At 34.6% G+C, this 17,364-nt stretch overlaps 1 protein-coding gene across 1 annotated transcript; it reads left to right on the forward strand.

The window, feature by feature from the left end:
• The first annotated feature begins 6,405 nt into the window (after positions 1-6,405).
• On the forward strand, positions 6,406-17,130 carry LOC112458108 (RNA-binding protein 33-like). The gene is made up of 11 exons (XM_025021545.1): positions 6,406-6,596; positions 6,870-6,969; positions 10,000-10,583; positions 10,730-11,688; positions 11,799-11,965; positions 12,036-12,212; positions 12,293-12,595; positions 12,670-12,829; positions 12,937-13,061; positions 13,929-14,537; positions 16,642-17,130. Exons 1-11 carry the CDS (start codon positions 6,586-6,588, stop codon positions 16,816-16,818), a joined length of 3,372 nt encoding a protein of 1,123 aa, XP_024877313.1. The 5' UTR covers positions 6,406-6,585; the 3' UTR covers positions 16,819-17,130.
• The last annotated feature ends 234 nt before the right edge of the window (positions 17,131-17,364 follow it).

A 17,364-nucleotide genomic window follows, 5' to 3' on the forward strand; every position in this document is an offset into this window, starting at 1 on the left:
ATATATATATATATATATATATATATATATATATATATATTGGTATTGTCACGTTCTGTCAAAGTTAAAAGTTTATCTGTCCGTTTTTTAGTCAAAACATTTAAGTTATTTACCCGGGATTTGGACCAGGTTGCGTGATTAACCCAGTCCGAAGAGATATCGAATTTTGTATATTTTAAACCAAGGATTAGATTTGTTCAGTAAATTAAAATTTGGAAAATCTACTATTAAATCCAAAGGGATCAATTTATATGGAATTAAGATTTGAGTTTTATTGTCTTGAATTTTGCTTTCTAATTTCTTTAATTTGAATAAGAATGGAAAAAGATCTTGATTTTATTGCATAGCTTAATCATTGTTTAATCTGATATTTAATTCTTTTAAGTTTTGGAATCTTTTACCTCCTTTTCTAGGCATAATGGATGAGAATTAAGAGAAATCCTATTGCCACAGTCTTTGGCAGCGACAAGAATATCAAGAAATTACTGTTGCCACGCTCTTAGGCAGTGACAGTTAAGGATAAGGATCGAGTTATGAAATTAAAGAATATTATTATAAGTAAAATTAGTTTTGAGAATTGAAAATGAACTTTATTCAGGGAGAATACGTTTACAACTGTTTACAACTGTTCTTTAAAATCTGGTTTAATTAATATGATTTAATATTCTTGTCTTACAATTGTAGTTAAAATCCTGATTTAAAAAGGAAGTGTTAAATTCCTGATTCAAGAATTTGTTGAAGTTAAAGTGTATAAGTCAGAAATTGATAAAATTAGCTTGGGTAAAAACTGTCAGCAGATTAATTTATAAGCACAGGAAAATAACTCTCCGTACGATTATTTTTCGCGCCTATTTATACCCAAGTGGCCAGAACCCCTGCGCGAGCTTCTCACCACTTCTTTGTATTCTAAAGGAGGAGGATGGTCTTTTATCTCTAGGTGTAATTCTATGCCCTGCGAACCGCGGTCTGGGAACCGTCTCCCCATCAAAAATCAGATAATTAATCGATATATTTCAATAATCGATATCTCTTCTTTAACATTCCTGGTTATTTTAAGACTGAGTTAAATTTTACTCACACGTAACAGTATATAAGAATTTTAATTCTTTCATAGCTCTAAAAGTAAAAAAGAAAGAAAGAGTGAATTAATTATTAACGGATTAATTATTTATTTATAAACAAATTATTTTTTTAAATAAAAATTGATTGCTACAAAACACACATAAATTCTTTTTTTATCATAATAAACACTAATTATATTTAATAATTTTTGCATCAATATTTCTATAATGTTCTTGAAACATTACTATATAATTAAGTTATCACTTTACATACCGCTGCAATTAACCCCGTTGTCATATTGCAATTTACAAAGTTTTCGTCAAACAAACAATAAAATTCGGTAACAATTTGCGAATTATTATTTATTATTTCTTAAGGGGGTAAATTTGTCTTGCGCAAAAAATGACCTATTTTCAGAAATTTTTTTCTTACAATTAGTAAATAACAATAATCAATGCGGGGTTTTTTTATTTTATTTGTTATATATGTATTTGAGAGTATGTCTATACAAAAAATTAAATATTATAAAAAATCATAACTTTTATAACAAGTTGCGTGTACCAGTGCATGGTTCCAAAAAATGTTATAGTTACGAACTGTCGGCGGTTTTTTCCGATTTTGCATTTTGTTCTTTTTTTATAACAAAAATAGTGGACAAATTTTGAGGCAAAAATACGTAACTTTTTTCTTTCAAGTTACGTAATTTCGTAAATTTTTATAAATTAAAAAATTCCCCCTCCCCCGATAGTTCATAATTCTATATAACATTTCTTTACAAGAAAATATTGTTGTGTTTCGGATTAAATTAACCTACAGTGTAAAATCATGCAGCACTGGAACCATGCACTGGTGCACGCAACTTTAAAAGTTACGACTTTTTATAAAACCTAATTTTTTTATAGACTCAAATATATAACAAATAAGATGAAAAAAAACCGCATTGATTATATGTTATTTACTGAGAAAAGTTTCTGAAAACAGAGCATTTTTTTGCGCACGACAAAGGAATTTGCCCTCTTAAAAGTCAAAGTCTTTCATCATATATTTTAAAATTTGGCGGAAAGTTTCGCCATATTCGATCCGACGTAAACTTTGTCAATCAGGACGAAATAGAAGATGTCCGAATGTCTCGCTTGAGGCAGAGAGAAACCTGAGAGAGGCCATCCCGGCCTTTTTCGTGTGTTGCTGTGTTGCATTTTCCGACGCGCTGCCTGAGAAAGTGCAACTCAACTACGTCGTATCGCTCGGTAACCGCACATGGTTTGCGTCCGTGCTAATGGTTCGTGTCCGAACTAGCCAGCTGGAGGGGATATTCTGGCCGCGGCGGCCGCGCTTCCATCTTGCGTATTCCAATTAATAACGAATTACGATAATTAAAATTACAAAATTAAGATTACATTCTTCAAAATTATTACAAATTTTGTATCTCATAATTTTGAAAAATATAATCGTAATTTTATAATTTTAATTTTCAGATAAATGTCAAATTTTGCAAGCAAGAAGCTATTATTTGAGCGTTGATTCAAACCTTCACATTTATGTGAAATTTATAATAATTAACGATAATTTTTAAAATGTGAAATTCTATAGATAAAGAATAAACACCGTTATGATCTTAATCGTCTTCTGTTGATTTCGTATAATATATCCGGCATTAGTATCATACAATTTCAAATTTATTACACGTTTCCTTATAATTTCTTATTACAATAATTTTTTTATAAATAATGTTACATATGGAGGGGTAAAAGCCATAGTAGTGTAAGTCAAATTTTTTAAAATATTGTCTTGTATGCATAGATGCAATTTATATATTGTATAGAATGCATCTATGCACACGAGTCAATATTTTAAAAAATTTGAATTATACCACTATGGCTTTTACCCCTCCATATAATTAACAGTACGAGTTACAATCCCAGATAACACAGCTGATCTTTATGAATTCAAAAAGATCATACATAACAATATACATAACAATATATATACATATATATGTACATATATATATATATATATATATATATATATAGCGCGCAGACTAGTATTTGAACTTATTTTTAAAATACTTTCGCGAAGCAAGTTATACAATACATAAATAAATATTATATGCATTTCATATAAAGAAACTTTCTCTTTTGCTTTTTTTATATCACTTTGTTTTAAAAAATATAAAATTATTGAAAAATATGAATGAAAGAGCTAGAATTAGATTAAATTGGCGCATTGTAAAAATGAATAAATGTAGCGCGATCTTTATTAAGTCTTTTACCAAATAAAATTTATTAAGTAGAGAAATTAGAATGCATTATGCCAGTGTAAATATTTCGTGATTTTTTATTTTGATATATTGAGAAAATCTTTGAATATATATTGTTTTTTTTTTTTATGTGTGTATGCACCAATTTAGATAACATATAACTCTGGAAGAATGTAAAAGATGTAAAGAACCAGACTTCAAATTTTATTAAAGAAGGGAAAATAAAGAGGAAAGAAGGGAAAATAGAGCACATATATATTATACAATTAATTCTTATCATGTTTGATAAAAATATCAATTTCTTCTTATTTTATGTAAATACAGAAATATCTTGTTCCAGTCTTCGTCATTATCGTGAATCATGCTGTCACGAACACCATGAAGAGATTCAAATACAAGTTTCATGTTTTTAAAATGTTAATATTTTATCTATTAAAGAGAGTTCTTTTTTTACGTCTTCTTCTTTTTCATAATTTTTCATTAATTAGGTGCCTCAGTATTAAATTCAAAAAATAATTTTATTATAATATATCTGAGACACTATATATATATATTAGCTAAATAAAATTATTAATGTATTATATTTTCATGGTGTTCTTAATCTCTCGAAAATCGTATATATTTGGCAATTATACAGAGAATTCAATAAATCGAATTTATACTTTATATATTCCAGAGTTACATATTTATAATAATGTATCCTAGCTCATCCATTAAGGTAACAGATTTATAAAACATTATATCTATCTATATAATATTTTTATATTCTTAATTTAAATTTTATTTTTTTTAACAGTTGTAATACAACCAGAAATAATCATAAAATTTAGATATGAAGCAGTTTACAATATTGAATAAAGAGGATATAAATACTAGAATATTTCATTGCTGCTACTTGTTCAATTTAAATTATTTGTTATATAATTTAATATGATCCTTTTGCATACTAATAATTATCGAAAAAAAACATGTTATACGTATATGCAATATATTTACAAATCCATTACCTCAAGATTAAAATAAAAATAATTTAAAACTCACCGGTATGATGCGCAGCAGCGGAGTTGTAGTATACAAAACGCGAATCTGTAAAATACAAATATATCTAAATTAAACTATTTTGCAACGTAATTAATAATACATAATTTTCGATAAAACGCTCTGTTAAATATTAACTTTTATAAAATTTTATACATGTTATATTACATATATTTTACAAATATTCTATTCAATGTTTTGACTATTTCCCAAAATTAAATCTTAAATATATTACACACATTATGCAATAATAATATAGAACAGTACTATGCAATAATTAATCCTATACAAATAATAAATATAAAAAATAAATTAGGAGATGCTCACCTCATGGTTGCTCCGCTGTCGCCCGATGCCTCCCTGGCCTCCTCCTTCTCCTCTCGTTTCCTCGTTGTTGCACTCACGAAACACTTGCCTCACGAAAATACGCTAATTAATTATCACGCGCGTAAGAGTCATTAGAATGCAGCAATTGTGCGGCACTTTGTACGGCACTTCCGTTAATCGCGACATTATTCGCACGCACTTTATTATATTCCTGTACACAATTATGTATTTTATCATATAGCGACGGAAAAAATAACACGAGAAAAGTACCATTATGCGTACGAAAGATGCGTACCTGCGATTTGCCCATAACCCAAAATTGCCCAAGCGATAGATTTCGATCAAATAACTCTCTCCAGATACGCGTCTTCACTATTCATCTCTTGTACGAACGTCGAATTTACGCTGTCCATTTGACGAATATCGAATTACGCTCGTTATAACGTTAATTACTAAATTAAACGCGCTGCGACGCTGCTCGACTCGGAGCTCGGAGTCCGTTCGCGAAGTCGCGTTAACGAGGATCATCGTCAAAATGGCTGCCAACTTTACGCGCGGAACGAAATATATGAATCGCACTGAACGATTAAATAAGTTGCGATAAATCGTCTAAAAATACGCAAACGGATCCCAATATTGCACTCGCGATATTTCTCAAACGCGTATTTCCCACGCGATATACATATTATTGAATAAACGATCGTATCACGGATATATCGCAATTTTCCGATGAGTTACTCGAGCGCCGCCGTTTCGGCGGGCCGTGTATTACTCCGCGCATTTGAATCACACAAGTCACGTCTACATCGAAACCTGAAAGTACGACGCGGACGCGGATATAACATCTCGAATCCAAGCGCCGCCAATGAAATAATTATCACCCGTGAGCATCGAATAGCCATTTGTATTTCCCGTTATCTACGACTTTGAATCTCTCTTTCGAGTAAATTAATTGCGCCGGTTATCTACCTCAACGAACTACCGCCGCCTGCTCCGATGATTTACGAGTCGTTAATTACGGTAATTGATCGATCATGCGGGCAATCACTGATCGTTTATTGTAGATCGAATGACCAGTGTCTCGTGTCTCTTGCTACTTGCCGTGATCGAGTTCCGAAAAGTAATAACGCGACACCTACGCACCGCTATGCCTGTCTCGCTCGAGCCTCGCCGCGCGAATGATGACTACGTCACCGTCACCGTATCGATCCGCCGCGCATGACGTCACGGCCTACCCCTCCTAAGCGGCACGACGCGCGCGGCCGCGGCCGGTTCAAAAATACCGAAAACTTTCAACGAACAATAAGAGATCAACGTATGCCGAATTTTTCATTTACATCGTCATCTTAATTTACTCTACATCACATATACATACACATATATATGTATATGTATATGTATGTGTAATACATGTGTTATGTGTATATGTAATGATCTCGTCTCGATGTAGGTAAAAATATCATCAACAGGTGCACGCAGATGCAACTCCCGGGCCGGCCGAGCGCGGCCGCCGCGGCCAGAACCTCCAGCTGGCTATAGTACGGGCACGAACCATTAGCACGGACGCAAACCATGTGCGGTTACCGAGCGATACGACGTAGTTGAGTTGCACTTTCTCAGGCGGCGCGTCGGAAAATGCAACACAGCAACAAAAGGCCGGGATCCGGGATGGCCTCTCTCCTCTCTCAGGTTTCTCTCTGCTTCAGGAAATCTACGGCCATTTTTTTTCGCGCGTATTCCCTATTCCCTCCGCCTGCCTCCGCACTCCGCCCTCCACTCCGCTGACAGTCCGCTTCGACTTGCTCCGCGGCTTTGCGTTCCGGTCTACCTTGCTACGTCGTTCGAACTCCTCGACTCCTTTCCACTCCTTTCTGCCCTACAAGAAGCTGCGACTTACGATGTCAGAGCAGTAAGTATTAACATTTCTCGTCTCGAAAGATCACACGATTAACTTTGGATTAAATTCTATTTCTGTAATTCACTATTGAGACTACTGTAGAAAGCGGTCGTTTCGAATCGACGCGATCGCGTTCGGGACGCGAATAGGTTAGGATCGCGAACGCTTCCAACAATGACGTAGGTTGTTGTCACTTTGGAAAGCAGGGGATTCCTCTTCTCCGTCGAGTCCGATCTCGCGATCGCGATTCTCGTAAAATGTCACAATTCTCGTTAATTCTTTCAGTGACGATACCTTACTGGACGAAGATCTTGGGGACGAGGAATATGATCTGGGTAACGACGAGGAGGAGGCTCTCCTAGCAGATGACTATGAACTGGAAAGGGTAAGCATGCCGTTTGCCCATTATTTTTCGGACGGATGAAATCTTACACCCTCTTTGACATATTCGGCTCTCTCTCTCGATTATGTTTATATCCTTTATACGATGATGCCTTAATGGATATTGTCTCATTTCTAGATCCTTATTTATTGTCGCTTTCGTTAAGCTAACTTGTATCGAGGATAGTTTCCACAACTATCATTATTGCAGATGATCGAACAGATAGCGTTAAAGTAAAAAGAACAAAAAAGATTTAAGCGTTAAAAGCAACAACGTTTTCGTTTTCCATAAAAATGTTTCTTATGAGAGATTTTAGTGCGCACGAGTTAGACATTGATGTCGCTCGCAAGGCTTGAAATTCCTTAATTTCATACAATAATACCTATGACGTATCGAGACTTATAATTCATATATATGAAGAGTACAGGAGAAAAACGATCAAAGTCCACTTTTTGTCTAAATTGGTCTGATCATGCTATCATGTGACATTTTCAAACAACTTACCTAAATCTTATCTGTTTTGATTTGTCAGAAGAATTGTACTATGCTGGGAAAAACATCATAGTCCATGCACTTGTAGAAAAGAACCATCAGAATCCAATATACAATATAAACACTAAATGAACCCTTAAAGGCCGCGTTTCGATATTCACTGTCAGAAAATCTATAATACATAAACTATCTGATGTCTTGAAACTTTAAAATTTTTCTCGAAATTACTACGGATGGACATTTATCGTTCTTCTCCTGTACTCTTCATATATGTTGTTGTTACTTGTTAAAAATTTTTAATGCGTTTTGTGCATGAGTTAAGAGAACCCCAGAGAACCGCAATACCGATTGTGTTAAGGAACCGTTGACTGTACCAGGAAAGAAACTTGATCCTCTCTCATGTATTCTCTTCTATCGCATACAAATCCAGAACTTCAAACATGCGCGATATATAACTGTTGTATATACACACACATATATATATATAGTTTAATATATGTAGATATATTCATATATGCTACGTAATATCTGTCGCGCTGGATATTTTCTCAATAGTCACGAATAGACCTTTTCCAAATGGAAATACATACTTTTTACACAGGGATATATGACACAGGACTGTACTTAAACTACGACTTCAATGGTTCAGTACGAACCATCTTTTTTATCCGGATATAAATGTTTAATGAAAATTGTCGCACATGAAAAATGTACGCTTGGTGTAAGCATGTAATTTAATGTCGATGGACAGTTATAAAATTACACAGGTAAAAAGAATACAGATAGCTGCTGATAAAACGCTCCGACATTAGAGAGACATTATAAACTAGAAATGAATAACGTTAATTTATTATACATGAAAAAGTTATAAAAGTTACCACATTTTGTTTTGGGACAAAAACATGTTATTTTTTGCTTGAGATACCAGCTTGAGATATTTAGATTTGTTTTAAAATGTTTTTGAGCCACAACGCAACGCATGTTCAAATTTATATAAATTTTTAGACAAATATTGTATTAAAAGATGTTTATTTAATAATATAAGTGCTATGTGTATTTATTTTACCTGCCGTGTAAATGCGATTATAAATTAAGAATCTCAAGCGGAATCAACGATAATTGAACGGAAAAAGCGTGCAATGTTTGCAATCCCATTTAAACAATTGATTGACGGTACGCAACTTAACATCCTGCTGATTGCAAATGTAAATTTCTATGATTATATTTCGCTTTGTTCTTTAAAAGAGTTTGTTACTCTGAATGGCTTAATGTGAAGTAATGAATATAAAAATGTATAATTGCGTTGTACAAAAGGAAAAATATTATTTATTTTCTCATTTATTCGAAGCGCTAATATTTTATAATAATAAATGATTGCTTCTTTTGCGTGAGAATAAATTTTTATTTTATTTTGCAATTTATAAATTCCAACAATTAATAAAGGAAATGTTTGTAGTTCAATAAATACACGCGTATATTATACATGTGAAGAAATCTTTGTGATGACGTAAATATTTACATTAAGCCATCTCGATATTTTAATCTTAGAAGACTTCGTCTCGATTTCCCACAACGTAGCGGTTGTGAAAAGTTACCGCGTGCAATCTTAATGCGAAATTGTACCGCGATTTTTAGTATTAAGTATCCTAGTTCAGCCGATGAATAGACGCTGCAAAAAATAATTCAGTTATATCGACGCAATGAGATGTATTCTAACTTTATTGAACTTTTTTATATAACGATCGAAATTAGACAACGTATATTTTAAAATATTGAAGCTTATTGAATATAGTGAAAGTAACTTGTGTCTGATTACAGCTTACATGATATACAATAGAGTTTTACGAATGCATTGTGAATATATGCTGAAATCTGGAAAGAGTAAACGTAAACTTTGTAAATTGTGTCTATACAGTTTAATCGTACAACTGCATGTATATATTGAGTTATAGCTGAATTATATTGTATTGCACTGATATATATATATATACGAGTCTTCTTCCGCGAGGCATAAGCAAAATTTTATCACATATAAAGATCACTCGAGATATCATTCGATTGTTATACGATACTATTTGTCCCACGTTACATTTCTTTTTTTTTTACCGATAATATATCGTACCGCATACACTTACATTTTTTTACTGCTGTGTACTCGGACTTGCCGCTATCATCGGTTACGCTTCTTTATAAGATTTGTGTTTCATTATTATTATCGTTAGAGATAAGAGCATGCTTTTTTCGAGTATGTTAACGAATGTAGTAGGCGGAGAGAAAAATCTTTAAGAAGATGGAAGTCATTGAAAATCACGTTTTACATGCTGAACGGATTATATACAGACATACATCGGGAACTTGAACTTGTGCGAATGTATATATTTATACCAACACGTTTATGTTTCACTCGAGCAGAGAACGGAGGATATTCCATATACGCACAACTTTAGATACGTTAATGATATATAGATTATATAACTACATTATAATGGATAAATTTCGTATTTGCATTACAAATATCTGGCAATTTGATTCCCCGAGCAGCAGAATAGCTATAAGGGAGAAGAGGAAACAGATGATGTACTGGACTTAGGAGTCACGGACGCGCTCGACGACTTAGACGCCGAAGACGAAAATATAGAGTTTAGTAGAGGCAATACTGATAAACGTAGCGATAACGATTTCTATAAAGACGGCGACCATCCGGAGGCACAGTCGACGTCGTCGTATTACGAGCAGGACGAGAATGCCGATTACGCGAACGAGCACGAGGCGTTGCCTCAGTCCAGCAGAAATTCGGAATCGAGTAGCGTTAACATTTCTAATATCGGCAAGGGTGATCTGCGCGAGAAGTTGCAGAAAAATGTACAGAAGAGCATGTACGTCGGCAACGGGCAAGGAATGGAAGATGACGACTGCGAGGAGGCGAAGGAAAGGCGGAACAGATTTCAAAACGAGCGCACGATGATTTCTCCAAAGATGAACAATGATATTCCGGATACCTTAGAGAACGTCCTCACATCGGAGCCATCCAGAATGCCGTTCAGAGGAAGAGGACGGGGTCGTGGGACAAGAGGAAGCAGAGGAGGACGATTTATTTTACAAAATACTGGAAATTTCAATCCAAGGTAACATTTGGCTTTAATAATAAGCTTAAGGGCCCTATAATTAATAAGAATAATAATGAAATGAATAAAGAAACGAAAGAAAACGGTGTTATCTGTTTATGTCTCTTATTCACTCGGATGTTCTAAGACAGTTTTACATCCCGCAGGTTTGGTACGACACGGCCGAGTTTTGAAAATCAACCGCCTGCGTGCAGACCGCCACTAATACAGACCAGACCGTGTGGTTCTCTCCTTGGCGTACCAAGTAACATACAAACTCAGCAGCTAATATACCAACAAGCTAATCCACAACAATCCTTTCAACAGCCCTTCGGCCCGAATGGTCCGATGCAAGGGCCGCCGCCGGCGCAATTCGTGGAGAATAGGCCGCAGTTCAATCCCGGACAGTTCCAAGGCCTTTTGGGACCGCGGCCAATTAGTTCGAGGCTACCTGAGTATGGACCCAGAGGTCCTTTGACAGGGGGATCAATGCAGGGACCGAACTATAATTGTCCGCCCAATCAGCCACCGTATCACTCGCAACCGCCGATGCAACCGCCGTTCCAAAATCCAGCTGGCATTATGCAGGAGAACCGGCCGTTGCAGGAGAACCGGCCGATGCAGGAGAACCGGCTGATGCAGGAGAACCGGCTGATGCAGGAGAACCGGCCGATGCAGGGTAATCAGGGGCCTTTATTGCAAGGTAACCCGGGTGGTGGATCGCTCCTCGGTAATCCGAACATGCTGCTGCCCGGGAATCCGCCGAATATGCTGCCACCGGGGGGAAACCTGCCGATGCCGCCTATGCAGGGATTCCCGCGCCAGCAGCCCGCCCAGGGTCCACCCATGCAAAACCTGCCGCCGAACGTGCAAATTCCTAGTCAGCCGCCCTTCGAGAACAGACTGCCGCCGTTCCAAGAACCGCAGTTCGAAGGCCGAAGCGCCTACGACGCAAGGGCTGGTTACCATCCCGATCAAGTACCCAATAGCCAATTTAATAATACGATGCCACCGGTACCACAACAGTCGGTATCTAATGTGTCACACAGTGTGTCGTCTTTGCCTCCAGGCCACAAGATTCTAATAAACCCTCATTTCAGAGGCACCGTTCAGCCTGCGAACGACTGTGAGTTCTTTTAACGAACATTAATTATGTATTGAATTCAATTACGTAATTGATTAGTATCTCTGATTGATTAGTATCTCGTATTCCTCTTTTATGGTAAATGCATTTAGCTCGACTCGTATGGGATTCTAATCAGCAAGTCCAACCACAAGCTTCTCACAGCGGGCAATTTCCACAACCTCACCCGTCGTATCAGAATCAGGGATCGTACAATCAGTCTCCTCAACAAGGTCCATCGCAGAACTATCAACAGAACTATCAGCAAAATAAAAGTGATGTAAGTAATTGCATAACGCAAAATTAATAAATCAAATGGATAAATTGCAAGTAATTAAATTTTATCATAGGACCCGTATGCATATTTTTCTGACGTGTGGCAAGAAAATAGACCACAGAGACCTCAAAATATGAGCCCGCCGAGCAAGCATTATCCTTCAGATAGCAATTATTCTCGCGAAAGTAATTATAGCGATAGTAAATATAAATCGGAGGGTCAATGGGATCAAAAGGACAATTATCAAGAGGTAAATATTATAATTTTCAAATAATATTTGCATTATTTTGCTTACTTTTACAATACTCATTCATTTTATCATGATATCAGGATCACAGAGGATCTCAACAGAGTTACCGAGAAAGAGATTTGCCGCTACGAACAAGAAACGATCACGTGCAGAGAAGCAGAACGCCGCCGAATGTGTATCGCAGCGATCCTTATGACCAAAAGACCTCTAGGCCTCCGATAAACGTTGCGTCTCGCGGAGTGAGCAGGCTTCCACAAAAGAGGATTTCTGACTCCTTGGATAAAGGGCCGCGGGAAATGAGCCCGAAACGCAGTAAGCCGCCTAACAGAAATCTTCAAGAGGTGCGAAGAGTAGATACAGTAAATGAAACCGTTGCTGACAAGGTAAATTTCTCATTCTACGAACAATATCTTTCGAAGCAATAGCTTTTAAATATATCGCGGAATTATAATCTCAGGAAGAAGATAATGATCCAGAGATGCAGGAATACCGCAAGAAAATGGAGGAGCAAAAACGACTTCGAGAAAAATTGTTACGTGAGAAGGAGAACAGGCGTAAGATGGCCGCGATAGAGAAACAAAATGAGGATGCGAAGACTGACTCGAGTATTGCCGCAGGTAAATTGTATTATTATTTCTACAGTTCTATTCATATATCATACAAGAATTATAGACGTATCCCCTGTTTCATTATCGATTACAACGATACGACTGAAATATTTCAGCAAATGAGAATACGCAGCAAGAAGCGAAACCTGTGCCGACGCGATTTGTAAATGACAGCGCTGTTAAAACTCACCCTGTTGTTGCCAAAGGACGCAATCGTCCTGTCAATACACAGAGCACAGAGGTACAACATTAAATGTATCATTATGTTGCATTCTTCAATCCTGTTTAATTGTTTAATGTTGAACAATAGGATAACAAGATTATGCAATTGTCAGCTGTACAATTGTACAATATATCTCTTCTTTCTCTCGTGAATGTGTAGATCTTTTGTGTGTATGTGTGTACGTATCTGCGCGCGTGAGTCCATGAGTATATGCGTGTGTATGTGTGTAAAAAGAAAGATTTTTATAACGATCAAATTTCTATTCCTGCATCAGTATAAATCAAATATAGATAACAGAAATAAGTCATCCAGTGATAATATTCGTTAAATGATACTTTTTTAAACACATTTTACAATACTTGTAAATATCACGTAAATTATGTATAAGTACTTATGTGCATGTAAAGAGTGACCATAGATCGGTTTTTTAGACTAATTAAAACTATTCTCTCAGAATCGCAATATTACTGTACATTCATTAAGTATTAGTGGAAGAAAATGTCATTTTTTAAACATTTACACTAATTATCACTAATTATAATTATATACATTTTAAAATAAATTAGTGATTTTTTTAAAATAATATAAATAATTCTTTATACGAACAATTAGATGTCACTGTACATTTTCTTTATGTTTTAATAAAATATGTTTTTTCAATAAATTTTGTTTCTTTTATTTCCTCCGAATTGAGAGACGTGTGTTAACTTTAAGATTCAAAGTTCGCTAGATTTTTAATTAAAGTTACTTCTTTCATTGTTTAGAAGATGCAGATATTAGAATTAAAACTAGTTTTATGTTGTCAATATCTTTTCTTTTTTAAAAGCAATTAACTTGTCTTCTGCGTAGTAAATTTTTCTCTAAAATGAAGTGTTTTTGTTGTAGGCAGTGGACAGACCTTCTAATGTGCGAATTATCAGAACGATACAAACCAACGATTTATCCGACATGAGTGGTTCAAAAAGTAATTCCGCACATGCGACTAATCAAGCCAGCGATATTATACAAACAAGGCAAGTGGTGCAACAGTCTGGCGTGCGAAGAGTTGTGATACAGAAGCCTCTGCTGAATTCACAAAAGATCGCCACAACGATTCAAAAAACTGTCTCCAATCTGCAAAAGAGTCAGGGACTACAGCAGAAAATATCTAATACGCAAGTCATACAGACGCAGAAAGTTTTACAGAATCAGGGTAATATGTTACAAAAGTCTGCGGTCGTCGGTTCGAAAGCAGCAGTCGTCAATCAGAGAATAGTAGCGCATAAAACGCCGGGTGGTCTGCAAAAGACCGTGATTAATGACAGCGCAAATGTTCACGGCCAGAAAGTCACGAATGCGCAGCAAAATCCCCAGCGAATTGTGCTGCAGAAGTCTGCGGTTCAAGCGAAAAAGTTACCCGAGATAAAGACAAACACAGTTAAATTAGAAAATTTGGCCGCGAGCACGTCTGAGACCCAAATCAGACGTATGTGTCAAGCCATCGGAACCATTGAGGTGACTATATTTACATGAAAAGTGTTCACCTGGCACATCTACATTTTTGTTAATCCTTATCACTCTTATTACGCACGTCTCATATACTTTCCTGTTTTTACGTTTTTATGATTGTGGAAAATATTTATGCTTAGATTTACTTAGAGATTTCAAAAGGCTATGATTTATTTCCGCATGCATTTCTTTTATATATTTCTACATAAAAATCGCTAGTTTTATTTGATTAAATACTGATTTCAAACAAAGATACAGGGTATAAGATCTCAGGGTATGAGATATCATTCCCATGATAGATTTATGAAAGAATTTATAAAATTTACTTTAATTTTAAAGTATTGGAGACTGTTATTCCATATACATTATATTCTGTCGATTGTTCTTTTAGTTTTTAATTTTATTATTGTTAACTCTAAAGATATGTATTATAATTATACTCATTCCAAAGATATGTATTAGAAATAAAAAATATTTCAGTTTTTTCTTATAACACATATTTCTTTATTGTCTAAAATATTTGTTTTATATAGAGTTTTATATATATATATTATAAATTCTCTATTTTATTGAGTTATGTGCATATGCTGACACGATTAGTACGTTTTCTTAACAGTTTCTTAGTACAGTTTCATTAGAGATTGTTATAATATCTATAATATATAAATATTGGAATGTCGTTATTTGAAAAAGGAAATTTTTTATAATATATGAATGCTATATTATGTAGTTATAGATTACATATATTACACACACATTAAAAAATATATTTAATACCAAATTCTGACTACATTTCTGATTACATATATACGTATATACTAAAATTATATACAAGGTGGCCTACATAACTCTTTACAGCTCGATATTTCAAAAACTATTTAATCGATTTTAAAGGTTTAGGTCTTGAATTATATAGATCTGAAGGTCCCTTAAACTGGAATGGAGATTGGCCTCAACTCCTTTTGCATGGATGAAACAGGGGTCTTTACTTTAAAATTGTTAATGGAAACTTCTAGAAAAAATTGATAATATTCTTCTATAAAAATTGATAAAATTGAATTCTATGATTGGAAAAAAAACAACTTAGTTTTGTCCGAAACATTTTTTTTTGTTAGATGCTTTTATCAAAAAATATGACTAGTAAAAAGTTTCGACTAACTACATGAAGCATTTACGAAATCAAAATTACAACACTCTTCAGATTGATTCAATTTATTAAATGTTTAAATTGTCCACCATGGACTTACAAACATTTATTTAGCCGAATTAAAAAATTATTCCTAACATTTGATAACATTTCGGGAGTCACTGACGTGCAAGCGTCGCGTAGCCTTTGCTTCATATTTTTTCGTCGTCGGCAGTTCAAACATAACTTTCTTTTTAACACATCCCCAAAAAAATAGTCTAGTAGTGTCAAATTGAAGGATCGAAGTTTGTAAATGTTTCATGTAGCTATAAGCCGAAACTTTACACCGTCATATTTTCAATAGAAGCATCTAACAAAAAAAATGTTTCAAACAAAACTAAGTTGTTTTCTTCCACAGAATTTAAAAATATAATTTTTTATATGAGTTTTTATTAAAAATTTTAAAGTTGATCCCTGTTCTACCCACGCAAAACGGGTTAAGGCCAACCTCCATTCCAGTTTGAAGGCCCTTCAGGTCCATACGATTCAAGATCTAAACCTTTAAAATCGATGAATTAGTTTTCGAGATATCTAGCTGTAAAGAGTCATGTGGGTCACCCTGTATACATATGTATATGTATCATTTTAGTTCATATAATTTTCTCAGTATTATTTTCTTCATGTGTAGAATATAATTCAGAAGCTTTAAAGATGTAACAAAACATGTAAATTTTTAATACAGGTTTAAAACAGTTAGTGTAATTTAAAAATATTCACAAATTCCATAAGACAATCGTTAGATTGCTCAGTTGACAACTTTACATTAACTCGTTTTATTTCTCTTGTATGTAGCGTGGATAATATCCAACATTCATCTCAAAATTTATGCTTTTTTTACTTTTTATAGATTTATACTTATTTTAAATAAACGATATATACTCGATAATTTAATAACCAGTGTCTTCTTTATTCTTCGTGTTATAGAGCATACGCATGGGCGAGGGTAGTGCGACCATTGTGTTTAAGACGCAATCTGCCGCTATGGTGTTTCACAAGAAATACCAGCGTAAAATGCTCGATTTATCGCTGATAACCGTACGTCTCGTGCCGCAAAGTGCATCCGGGAATAAAGCGGTCACAGCGGTCACAAAGAAATCCTAAAGGGGAAAGAAAGAATGTGTCGAGATATCCTCAGTATATCTTTAATGTTAATTTGATGTAAACCGCGGATTCCTAGATGCCACTTTCCTCGGTTCAAGGTTCATCAAACCTATTTAATAGAGATATAAAAAAAATATGTATCTATATTTTATATATATATATCCACACACACACCCACACATACACACATTCATATACATATATTTCCACAAATATATACTGCAGAAACTTGTAAATTTAAAAAAAATTCAGTTTCCAATGAAACAATGATGTAAAGATAAGTTTTTGAAACATTCAAACATATACTGAATGCGATAAAATATTATTTATGAATTCATCTGTACATATGATGAAAAATTGTATATTTCATATAAGATAACATGTAATGATTTGCATATAAAATAAAGTTATTCGCAACAATACATCAGCATAGAAGAGAATAGCAATTGTATCTAGATTAATATAGTGATGTAATAATAACCCAGAAATGAAAGTTCTTCTTTCGAACGAAAATAAAACTATTCTGTTGAAGTCGGCTATATGGAG

Source organism: Temnothorax curvispinosus, unplaced genomic scaffold, assembly GCF_003070985.1.
Source record: "Temnothorax curvispinosus isolate PA1 unplaced genomic scaffold, ASM307098v1 QBEX01008703.1, whole genome shotgun sequence".
Classification (NCBI taxonomy): domain Eukaryota; kingdom Metazoa; phylum Arthropoda; class Insecta; order Hymenoptera; family Formicidae; genus Temnothorax; species Temnothorax curvispinosus.

Excerpts from the sequence above, each read along its gene's own strand:
- LOC112458108 (XM_025021545.1), top strand. Across the intron at positions 11,966-12,035 it reads ATCAGCAAAATAAAAGTGAT|GACCCGTATGCATATTTTTC; the intron begins GTAAGTAATTGC and ends ATTTTATCATAG. Across the intron at positions 14,538-16,641 it reads AAGCCATCGGAACCATTGAG|AGCATACGCATGGGCGAGGG; the intron begins GTGACTATATTT and ends TTCGTGTTATAG.